At 39.8% G+C, this 12,456-nt stretch overlaps 1 protein-coding gene across 7 annotated transcripts in view; it reads left to right on the top strand.

Annotated features, from left to right (window-relative positions):
* The window catches only part of LOC114045604 (lymphocyte antigen 75-like), a 183,742-nt gene that overhangs the window by 46,533 nt on the left and 124,753 nt on the right, over nucleotides 1-12,456 (top strand). For all 7 annotated transcript variants that reach the window (XR_003569404.1, XR_003569405.1, XM_027865682.1 and 4 more), the window contains exons 8-12: nucleotides 2,250-2,407; nucleotides 6,450-6,560; nucleotides 7,190-7,278; nucleotides 8,386-8,555; nucleotides 11,497-11,696. Coding sequence is in view for 5 of the 7 variants with exons in the window: in XM_027865682.1 (XP_027721483.1) it covers nucleotides 2,250-2,407; nucleotides 6,450-6,560; nucleotides 7,190-7,278; nucleotides 8,386-8,555; nucleotides 11,497-11,696 (728 nt within the window). In the remaining 2 variants the exon portion in view is untranslated. The remainder of the gene's footprint in view (nucleotides 1-2,249; nucleotides 2,408-6,449; nucleotides 6,561-7,189; nucleotides 7,279-8,385; nucleotides 8,556-11,496; nucleotides 11,697-12,456) is intronic.

Raw genomic sequence — 12,456 nt, forward strand, 5'->3', positions numbered from 1 at the left:
GTGGGGTGGGTGCTAAAAAAGGAGCTGAAAAGCCAGCAAAGATGGGAAGGGAGGAGAAGTTACCCATGTGGATACATAGTAGTGAAGCTTTGAGGCAGAAACACAGCTGGAGGAGAGTAAGGCATAGTCAGCCTAGACCCATCTCCAAATGGAGTTCTTGGAATAGGAGCTCACCATAGGAGAAAGGGGCCTGCATGGCAGAGAGATGTTTCAGGATGAGAAGGCAACTGAGTCATGGCGGCAAAGTCCAGAAAGAGTTAAAAGCATGGGCATTAAGGGAAGGAAGCATGGCCAACCTAGGTCATTTGGGGATGCCCCCCCCCACCAGTCAAGGGGAGAAGGCAGGCAGCATGGTGAAAGGATGTTCCAGGTTAAGAAAGCAGCTGAGTCATGATGGTGAAGACTGGAGAGATTCAAAAAGCATATCCAGGAGGGATCAAACTAGGTTACATGCACATTCATGTACAGATTACATGCTCATCAGTTCTACCTCCTGAAATGAAATATTATCTATCTATACTGGAAACTGGCCATTGAAGTAGTCAGTTTGGAACAAGGGGATTATGTCCCCTATTAAGTAAAAAGAAAGCCACATTCCCTGTCTAGTTCATTTGACTCTTTAGGGACCACATTTCTAGATCAGGAGGGTCATGCCCTAGAAAACTTCCCCTTTCAACCTGTGACCCTTGAGGAACCTGCTCCTTTAGCTGGGAGTTGGTGAGGGAGAGGCAGTTTATTCGACCATTCTCATCTCCATCTTTGGATGCTAGAAAGTATCAGTTGCTGATCATAGTATTACCAAATGTAAGGGATAGCAGAGTCTTGTAAAGGGGTTTTGTTTTTTAAAGATAAGGGGGACTGGTGCATGCTTAGGGCAAGATTGAAGATGAGGAGGGAAGCTATAGAAGGGTAAGTGGGAAGATGGAGGGCCTGGTGAATGAGAGCATAAGCAGAGCGGTGGCCTTCTCACAAAGGGCCGCTTCTTCCACAGAAATTGGAACAAGAGGAGAGGTTACGATATAGAGTTGTTCAAGGTGTGAAGTAGGGGAAAATCATAGGATCATACATACATTGAAAGCCAGAAGGGGAGTTAGAGGTCATCTAGTCCATTCTCCTGATTTTACAGATGAGGAAACAAGCCCAGTGACACTCAGTGACCTAAAGTCACAGAGGTGGTAAAATGGCAGAGGTAGATTTTGGACCAGGCTTCTCTGATTTCATAGAGTTTACTGTGCTGCCATGGACCACCCTATCATTCTTGAGCCTTTCTGCTATCTTGATTTCACTTACATTGTATTCCTCTTGTTCTGTCTTTTTTTTTTAAATCTAATTCCACAGCTCCTTTGAATGATATCATTTTAATGGATCATAGATTTAGAGCTGGACCCTTATGAGACATCTAGTTCCATGGCTTCATTTTCCCAGAAAGGTTAAGTGACTTTTCACACAAGTAGTTAAGTATCAGCAGCAATTAGAACCCAAGTTCTCTGAGTCCAAACACATGGCTCTTATTCACTACAGGAGTATTCTAAGAGGCCAATACCTGGATAGGAATTCCATCTAATAATGATTCATATTTATATAGCATTCAAAGTTTAAAAAAGTGCATATTGCATATACACCATGACACTCACAAGAACTCCGTGAAGTAATTGATACAGGTATTATCTCTATTTAGCAAATAAGAAAAAACACTAATGCTGAGGTGGGTTAAGTGGCCCTGGGGAACACAGTTACCCCATTTTTTCAGACTTGATGTCTAGTACTATACTAATTATATCCTTGCTCCACCAAGTCATCAGTGAAAGACCTCTAGTATAGAAGAATTCACCTTCCAAAGTTGCCCATTCCATTTTTTGATACATCTAATTCCCCCCAACTACTAGTGTGTTTTCCCTAAACTATCCTGTATTCATTTTGTATATTATCAATATGTATTTACATCTCTAGATGTTGTCTCATTATTAGAATATAAACTCCTTGCAGGCAGGAATGTTATTTGCTTTTATCTTTGTAACCCTGTGTGCTTAGCACAATACCTGATCTGTAATAAATGCTTGTTGGTTGACTGAAATGTGAATGAGATAGAATAAACAGAGAACCCCGATGGCGACTTTGAGGGAGACACTAAAAAAAAAGTATAATACTTTATTCACTGAAATGAATTAGTTTAAATGTGAAGACATTTAATCTTTTAAAAATTGACACCTATTTAAGGATTTACTAATCTGTGAACCCTCTTCTTTTAGAAACCAAAGAAGAAATATGGACAGGTCTTAAGAATAATGATACACCAGCTTTATTTAAGTGGTCAGATGGCACTGAAGTGACTCTTACTTACTGGGACCAAAATGAACCAAATATTCCCTACAATAAAACTCCTAACTGTGTTTGCTATTCAGGAAAGGTAGGAAGCATCTGGGGTTTGTTTATGATACTGTTGTGTAATCTGACCACAAGAATGTTTTTTAAATGAGTGGGAGCCTCAATTTGTTTGTAAATAAATTGGAAAAAGAGAGAAAGAATCAGCACCAAGCAGATAAGGGTTCTCCCTGTCTCTATCTCCGCAATAAGTTTGTTGTTGTCCGGTTGTGTCTGAGTCTTCGCGACCCCATTAGGTAAAGGTTAATTACAGACTAAGCTATCCCTGCCCTCTCTACCTAAATACTTTGTATTTAATTATCTTATATTTATTTCTATTTATTCTCTTTATACTTATTGTGTATTTACACATATACATATGTGTATGTTATATATGTATATGTGTGTATAAAATACTTGCCTTCCTCTACCCCCACCCCTACCCCCAATTAGAATAGGATTCCTTGAGAGTAGGGATTGTTTCATTCTTTGTATTTGTATACCTAGTGCCTAGAACGTTGTGCCTAGTCTTTGGCACACAGTAGGCCCTTAATAAATGCTGTCTGGCTCCTCACATAGTAAACACATTGAGAGGAGGAACGGTCGCAACTCACTCTAAGTCTTCCAGCCATTGAGCACAATGCCTCTCATAGTTGATACAGATCTGCCAATAATTATGACAACAGATGAAGGGTGTCCTATCAAACAAATAATACCTAAATAATCTTCTACCTATAATAAGCTAAAGGGGCTCTACCACAATCTTCACCTATAGAACCAGTTATGCACCGTTCTATTTAGGACCTTGAAGCTGAATTTAGTTTCTGCACTGATTCTGGGGTTAGCGGCCCTGGGTTCAAACTCCAACTCTAACAGTTACTATTTGTGTCACCTTGGGCAAATCACTTAACCTCTCTGGGTTTCAGTTTCCTTAGCTGTAAAATGCAACCACCAGAGGTTCCTTTTAGCTCTAACTCTAAGGTCCTGTAATCATAGGACTATGATCCCTCCACAGAGATCTCCAATATAATTTCCTTTTATTCATGTTAACAAGCATTAATTAAGTATGTTCTGTGTTCCAAGTACTGTGCTAAGCACTTTTAGAAATTATTCTGGTATTTAAAACAGGATTGCAGCATAAATACTAACTATATGTAAAACTTCATTTGAAAAAGCTATAATACGCACAAAAACTCAAAAGAACTTTTAAGTCATTGTGGTAATATTAAATTCTGACCATACCAAGAGCTTAAAACAAAGGCTTGTTACTAATAGGAGCAGATTCAAGATGATCTGGTCACATCATGTGCATGGTTAATTTTTATACAGGGGGAGGGTGCTTCTTTGTGTTGCTTTTGCTGTTATCCTGTACTTGGCATTCTCTTTCACTATAACTACTGAATTCCTAATCCCTGTGTTTTAGAACTACCTTTTGCCTAGGTGAAAACCCCTTCCCCCTAGAATTTCTTCCATAACCATCTTCCTCTGTACTTCCTTTTACATTGTGCTTTTTGGAATCTTCCTCCGTGGTTATCATGCTCCCCTTGACTTGGCTCTCTTCTCATACTCTTTCCGTATTCTGATGCTCACTGAAACCTAGGGTTTTTTTTTTTCCCTCAAGCTACCACATCTTTTGGAATCCTCTTCAAGGCTGACTGTTCTTTTTCTCACGCTCTGTGACACATGGGGCCAAGGAAAGGAGTCGGCATACTTCTAACTTTCTATTGCCACTTACACCCTGACTTCATCACCTTCACTTAGCAACTACCTCTCACTTTAAAATCCATCCCATTCTGGCCAGATCTTTGTTCTTACCTGTGGACCTCCAGGTCAGTCTCTTCTCCAGTAAGTCCAATAACCTCACTTACTGTCTGCTTCTCCACCCTAAATTCTTCCCTGTTCACATACCCTCACCTCCCAGTTCTTCATTCTCAATTCCTATAACCTCTTTTTAGTCCAACTCAACCACACATAAGTAGCTGTACATTAGATCACTTTCACTACAGCAGTTGGAATTATTTTGGGTTCTCTATATGAGTCTTTGGAGTTTTTTTAATTAAAATGAGGAAACTTGATCAGTTTTTGCTACCCATTTCTGTTCCTCCATTTGGCAGCTAATACCTCTTAAATTGAGTAACTCGGCATCCACACCAGTAAGAGGAAGTGGAAAAACACCATGTAAAACATTATGAGTTCAAAAGAGATTTATTAGAAGATAATCTTTACCAGCTGGCTAAAGAGGGGGGGAGCCCATTGCAGTCCTCCAAATCTGTGTCTTGATTGATAGAATGATGTGGTAACCCCTCCAAAAACAGTTTCTAAGTTTCATTTTTGTACAGGAAAAATTATATCTCTGGTGTGTGTTAGAAACGTTCCCTCCAGAAATATACTTAGTTTTTCACAACATGACTACTATGGAAGTGTTATGCTTGACTACACATCTATAACCTGTATCGAGATGCTTGCCTTTTCAATGAGGGTGGGTGGGGAGGGAGGAAGGGAGAAAATTTGTAACCCCAAGTTTTAAAAACGCATGTTAAAAAAATTAATTAATTTAAAAAAAGAAATGTTCCCTCCATTTGGGGGGAGCAAGGTTTTCGATTATCTCTGTTTTTAAAATCTGTGCTTTGAGTGTAGTAATTAGTTGAGTTGTTATGTGACTGTGGAACTGTGATGTTTCCTCATTTACCTGTGGGACTTGTGGCTAGTTAACAAAGGACTGTGGAAGGTCTTGTCCACCATCCCAGTGCTATGGGACACTTTGGAACCTAATTAATACTTCTTTATGAAGTTATAATTGGGGAAATTGGGGGAGACATTGACTGGCTTCAAGGGTGAAAGGAAAGCACTTAAAACTACATAGGCATATGGGATGGTAGCCAATTCAAAATTCTTTGTCCAGTGCCATTCCTGGCCTTAGATTGGTCTTTCAAGTGAGGATCAAAGGCCTTCTGAAGGTGCTTTTTCATTTTTTTCCCTTGGAATTCTATATATGAACTCTAACTGAGATTCAGGAGGGAATAAAGTTCTAAAACAGATCCTAACAGGGAGATAAAAGTCTTAATTTTTAATAATATAGCCATGTATTAATGTGTATATTCATGTAGTTTATTTTTTAGCAAGCAGTATCAATTTGTTCACATTCCCCAAGGAAAATATTGTACTTGCAGTCAAAAAATTCAAAGAAATAAAGAGATCCTTATACATAATCAGAAGGGTTGTGGAAAGGAAACCATAAACCAGACACTATGAAATGAATTGCGGCCATCATAGCTGTAGGGGCCCTACAAAATATCCCCTTTCCAAGCATCTATGAGAATCTCTAGTTACAATTCTAAGGAGAATGAGTTGTTTTCAGACTTTTTTTAAGGCAACATGACAGATGATGAGAGCTCAAATACATAGGACCTTAAGGTTTACAAAGTACTTTCCTTACCATATCACTTTGAGATCATAGGAGCCTAAATTTATGAGTTTGAAGGGACCCTAATGGTCATCACTCTAACACCCTCATTTAACAGATGAGAAAAGTTGCTTGATATGGCTAGAGTCACACAGCCACTGTCAAAGGCAGGATTTGACCCTGAATCTTTCTGACCCCAACTCCAGAACTCTACCCCCATACCATGGTGCTTCTCTACATATGAATTCTAGGTAGTACACATATTATTCTCATTTTACAAATGAGGAAACAGAGACCCAGAAAGGTTAAGTAAGTGAATGCCCAAGGGCCATACTGTTTGTGGGTGAATCTTGGCCATCCTAGATGTCTTGTGGAAGAAGATTATCTAGTGTTCTATTCTCTTTGAAACAGACTTCCCACTTTTTTTCCTGTCTCAAAGGATAATGTAGTCAATTAAGAGTGATGATAAAGCTCATGAGAAGACGAAATTAGTGTCCCCTAGGACCTTGTTGTGATGCTGACAGCCTATCTGGGGCAGTGTCCCTGTAGAACAAATGAGAGCCTCTCTAAGGGGCTCTCATCTTTATTATTTGATGAGAAGAGAAGCAAGTCAGAGTTCAGTTTTAAAGCTTAAAACAAATCCTTTTTTTTCCCCTAAGCAACTTTTCTACTTGTTTTATCACAGTTAGGTCACTGGAGAGTCCAGTCCTGTGAAAAGAAACTCAAGTATGTATGCAAGAAAACAGGAAAGACGATCAATGAAACAAGATTGGATAAGGACTGCCCTCAAGAAGAGGTATATTGAAATCTCTAAGCCAACATGGAGCCTGTCTTAGCCAGAAATGGTGTTTGGAGGGGGCGGGAGGTTGGGGGAATGAGGAGAAAATGTTGTTTCTTGACCAGGAGTTCTTAATAGTAGGGTCTGTGAACTTGTTTTCTAAGTATCTTATTAACTGTTTTTCAAGAATTGATTTCCTTTGGAATCCTATGTATTTTATTTTATGTATTTAAAAACATTATTATCAGAAAGGATCCATAGGCTTCACTGGATTTCCAAAGGGGTCCAAAAAGTTAAGAACCCTTGTACCAGACCAAACCAAAGGTTCAGAGTAGGTAAAACAAAATTTTCATTTGGAGAGTTATATATTGGGATATCACTACACCCAAGAAGTCATGCAAAAACATATATATGATCACTGCTTCATATACTACTGTACTCTGGGGTTGGTTTAGTCATATGTCTTCCTCTGTCTGGATTCTGTTGTCTCCTACCTCAGCATGTAGAGACATTAAACTGCTAGCTCCCCCCTCCACCCCAATTAAATTGAGTTTAGGATTTTATGTTTAATGCTTCAGTACTTTGAGTCAGAGAGATGTTGCCTATCTTGGAATACTCTGTAGTAGTAATAACCTGCTCTGATTTAGGGCTGGGAGAGGCATGGAGAAGCATGTTACAAGATCTTTAAGGATGAGGTCCCCTTTGGAACTCACTGCAATCTCACAATAACTAGCAGGTATGGCAGCCATCAGGTAAGCTGTATGTTCATAGGAGCATAGATCTGAAGCTGGAAGGGACCCCAGAGGTTATCTAGTTCAACCCCCATGTTTTACAGGTGAGGAAACTGAGGTCCCAGGGAAATTAAGTGACTTGTCCAAGATCACACAAATCTTAAGCATTAGTGGCAAATTTTGAGCGCAAATCCTCTAAATTCAGAAGCCAGTGGGCTGTCTGCTTCATCTAAGAAGGCATCAGTTTTTTTCTAATCTTTTGCCAAGTCATGTGATTTCTTCCTCTGCAACATCTCTCACCTCCTTCTCCATATTCAAATGGCCACAGTCTTGTTCAGGTCCTCTTTACTTCTCACCTGGATTATTTTAATTGTCTCCTGATTGGTCTCCTTGCCTCAAGTCTTTCCCTTCTGGAGTGGTGGGGGGGAAAAGACATTCTCTGCATGGCTACCAATGTGTTTTTCCAAAAGTCCATGTCTGACCTTGTCACTTGCCTACTCAATAAATCCCCTAGTTCCCTATTACCTTTACTGTGAAAAAGCAAACTCCTCTGGATGGCATTTAAAGCCCTTCACAGTTTCGCTTTGTTAGAGATTACTGCCCTTTGCAGATTCTACAATCTAGCCAAAACGGCCTTCTTACCGGCCCTTACACATGATCGCCGTCTGCTGTACCCTTGCCTTTGCACCAGTTGGTCCTTATACTCAGCATGCTCTCCCTTCTTACCTCTGGGTGTCCTTCAGAGCTCATCTCAAGTGTTGGCTTGTTCATGAGGGATTTTGTGAACCCCTCACTTGCTATTCTCTCGACAGAATATATATTTCATTTTTGTCCCGGTGCCCAGTTCTTGGCACACAGTAGGCACTTAATGAATACTCATTGATTGATTCTGGGGGAGGGCAGTCAGGGTTAAGTGACTTGCCCAGGGTCAAATAGCTAGTAAATCTGCAGCCAGATTTGAACTCAGGTCCTCCTGACTCCAAGGCCAGTGCTTTATCCGCTGAGCCCCCTAGCTGCCCCTCGTTCTTAAGGAGATGGTAGTCTCTTTCACCAGTATAGTAATTTGATACTGAAAATTATCATGAACAAGCCATTTGAACCTTCTTTTACAGATTTGAGCAAGAATTCTTAAACAACATGATTAAAAAGTACAGTAAAGGTGGAGGAAAATTCTTTTGGGCTGGCTTGAGAGATGAAGATTCACGAGGAGAATATAGATGGGCCAGTGTAGATGGGATGAAGCCAGTTGTGACCTACGTAAACTGGAATTCTCTTGAGCCAGGTAAATGCCTCCACTTTGAAAGGAGTAGAATAAGATACCTTGTTAAATTGAATCTTTCTCAAATGTCTTCTCTGTTTGACAACTTTGCTGAAATTTGTTTTTGGCTAATAATAACATTTAATTTAATTGAACAAGTGTTTGTGATAAGTGGATTCTTGTATGGAAAGCTTTGTATTGAATTCTGAAGGTAATACAACGTTTTTAGGCAAAAATCTAATGACATTCCTTAAATAAGAGCAGTTGACTATGTCTTATCTATTCAGTCCTTGACCATCAAACCAAAGGTAATAGTCACTAGAGTGTTTGAGGCAGTGTGGTATGGTGAAGCATTGAATTTGGAGTCAGAGGACCTAGGTTCAAATTCCAGTTTTGACACTTTGTGACCTTGGTCAAGTCCTCTATGGGTATCCTCATGTATGAAATAAAAGTGTTGGCCCAGATAAACTCTCACATCCCTTCCATCTCTAAATCTTTTATCTACCCTTAGAATGTAAGCTCCTTCTGGACAGAGACTGTGTCATTTTCGCCTTTTCGTTCCCAGTGCTTAGAATAGTGCCTGGCAGACGCATAGTAGGCATTTTATAACTGCTCATTTGTTGATTGATTGCTATATGATACAAAATCTGCTTTGCAGTGGAGCAGTTGAGACTATCAACCCTTCTCATATAGACTATCACTTAATGACATGACTCTTAATAACTAGAGCTGATTTTCACATCTCTTTTATTACTTCAGCCAAAATCCAGAAATGCTGCTGTGAAATAGCACACCTGTTTTCATTACTCAATTGCCGCTTATGTTCTTAATTCCTTCTCCAGTATCAGATAATTGCTGGGCCCTACTGTTCATAGAAGACAGCTAGGTGGCTCAGTGGATATAGTGCTGGGCTTGGAATCAGGAAGACTCATCTTCATGAGTTCAAATCCAGAGTTAGACTCTGGGCAAGTCATTTGACCCTGTTTGCCTCAGGTTCTTCATCTGCCAAATGAGCTGGAGAAGTAAATGGCAAAGCAGTTCAGTATCTTTGCCAAGAAAACTCCAAATGGGGTCACAAAGTGTCAGACACAACTGAAACAATTCAACAACAACTGTTCATAAAAGGTGGAAAGGCAGGACCAAGATAGGAAGGATTTTACTTCATCTATAGGTGAGCTAGTCCATCTCTGGATGATTTTGAGCACTGACTATGATTATAATTGGTTAGATCCATAGCATTAAATTACAAAACATTCTACTTTCTCTAATCTTTGAATTGTGTGAATTTCACTTGTTATTGTCTGATATAGTAACTGTAGTTGGGACTTAATGGAAGCTATTAGCAGTGTTTGACCTCTACCTGGTAGACTTGGAAAGTTCCTACTTAATAAGCCACTACTTGGTAGAATGGATCAAGCACGGGACCTGAAATTAGGAAGACCAGAGTTCAAATCCAGCCTCAGACACCAGCATGACCCTCAGCAAGTCAACCCCTCTTTTCCTCAGTTTCCTCAACTATAAAGTGGGCATAATAACATTTACTTGCCAAGGTTGTTGTGAGAGTCAAATGAGATAATAATTGTAAAGTACTTAGCACAGTTCCTGGAACACAGTAAATGCTATATAAATGTTAGCTATTATTATTACCAAACTTTCTATTTCTCTTGGGGTAGGAGAGGGAATATATAGCCCTGTGAGGTTGGTGTGATTGAGGTAGGGAAAGGAAGTGGATAAAGTACTAGACCTGAAGCCAGGAGTTTAACTGGCTCTGTGACACTGGGAAGATGTCTTTCTGCCTCAGTTTCCTCATCTGTAAAATGGGAATAATAATAGCACCTACTTCAATTGTGGTGAAGAGAAAATAAAATAATATTTGTAACATAGTCTGTAGACCTTAATGTGCTATGTAAATCTATTAAGAAAGTTTTCTAGGTCCAGGTCTAGAGAGTCATGAGTTCCCATGAAATTGTGATTTAGAGACAAATCCCAAGAATCTTCTCCCACTCGTGTTCAGTAATTACTATAATTCTAAATCTGAAACCAAAGAACCTGTGTTCAAACCCAAGCTCTGCCATTTATTAGCTATATGACCTTGAAAAAGTCACCCAGTTTCCTTAATAAAAAATCAGCAAGCATTTATTAAGTTCCTACTGTATACTAGGTATTATACAAGGTACTGAGGATGTAAAAACAAGGAATGGTTGGACTGAGTGATCTCTAAGTTCTCTTCTTTCTTTTATTTTATATGTTGTGATATTTTGGAAAATCAGTCTGACCTGGGAATTTCTATTCCAGGGATCCCCAGCCATTCCATGGGAGCTAGAAGTAGATTCCCAGGCCTTAACCAGTAGATGTCTGAGCAAGTTGCTGCCGCCGCCATGAGCCCTTGAGTCCTAGACAGGAGGGGAGCCCTAGCTCAGATTTCACTTCCCATCAGCAGCCCCCTTGATCTCAGGACTTGAGGGAAATCAGCATATGCTCATCCTCAGTGGTTGGGGAGCCCTGTTATATCCTTAGATTTAATAGTTGTAATTATAAAGTGTTAAAATGAAAAGATTTGACATCTCAGTTCCAATTTACCATGGTTCATCTTTGCTACCTTCTCCAGATTTTGAGCCTTCACTTGCCCTATTTTGACCAGTAGTTCCTACACATGGCTGCCAGAATAACCTTGCTCAAAAAAATAGTTTGGATCACATCTCCAGAGGTCCCATGGTTGAGTGTTATTTTGTTTTGAAGTCTGAATCCTCCTGCTTGGACCAATCTAAGTGCCCTAGTTAACAGATCTCTTGGTCCTCTTGTATAAGTCAATTCCTTATTCCTTTCACTTCATCCTTCATCCTTCTCCCTCTCTTTTTCCTTCTTCTTCCCCCTCAAAAGAAAGAATAGAAACACTAGAAATTGTGCGTGTTGTTTTGTTTTAAAAAACAAAAACTAACCTTTTCATTCACTGGTCAAATTGTAGCTTCACCAGGTGGATGTGTAGCTCTTGCAAGTGGAAATTCACTTGGAAAATGGGAGGTCAAGGATTGTAAAAGCTTCAAAGCCCTTTCTATTTGCAAGAAAAGAATTGGGCCCCCAGAGCATGAGGAAGCAGTTCCTAAACCTGATGATCCCTGTCCCAGTGGATGGCACAGTTTACCAACAGGGCTTTCCTGTTATAAGGTAAAACAACATTCTTAATTAAATTAATCCTTTAACGTTATTAAATCATGACTTACTTCTTCCTCTGGGCAGCTAGGTGGCACAGTGGATAAAGTACCCAGTCCAGAGTCAGGAAGATTTGTCTTCCTGAGTTCAAATCTGCCTTAGACACTTACTAGGTGTGACCTTGGCAAGTCACTTAACCCTGTTGGCCTCAGTTTCGTCATCTGTAAAATGAACTGGAGAAGGAAATAGTAAGTTCCTCCAAAATCTTTGCCAAGAAAATCCAAAACAGGGGCAGCTAGGTGGTGCAGTGGATAGAGTACCAGCCCTGGAGTCAGGAGGACCTGAGTTCAAATTGGGCCTCAGACACATGATACTCATTAGCTGTGTGACCTTGGGCAAGTCACTAACCCCGATTGCCTTGCCAAAACACACACACACACACACACACGAAAGAAAACCCCAAACAGGGTCAAGGAAAGTTGGACACGACTGAAAAATGATTGAAGAATATCAACAACCTCTTTCTGTTGTCATTGTTCATGTTTGTATGATAACATTGTCGCACTGTCCTTCTACTGTCTTGTATGCTCCTCATAACTCAGATGCTCAGTGTGATCATTTTTAAACCTTTTGAAAATCAAATGCTTCCTCACTCTAAAGTGTGGAGTACTTATTATCAGATTCTTGGTTGTTTTGTTTTCCTGAAACCTTAGAAACAAGTAAAATGACCACATGTTTTAGTGCGGCCCACTTTGAAAGTTCTGTGAATCATTTT

Source organism: Vombatus ursinus, unplaced genomic scaffold, assembly GCF_900497805.2.
Source record: "Vombatus ursinus unplaced genomic scaffold, bare-nosed wombat genome assembly UNPS02014779.1, whole genome shotgun sequence".
Lineage (NCBI taxonomy): Eukaryota > Metazoa > Chordata > Mammalia > Diprotodontia > Vombatidae > Vombatus > Vombatus ursinus.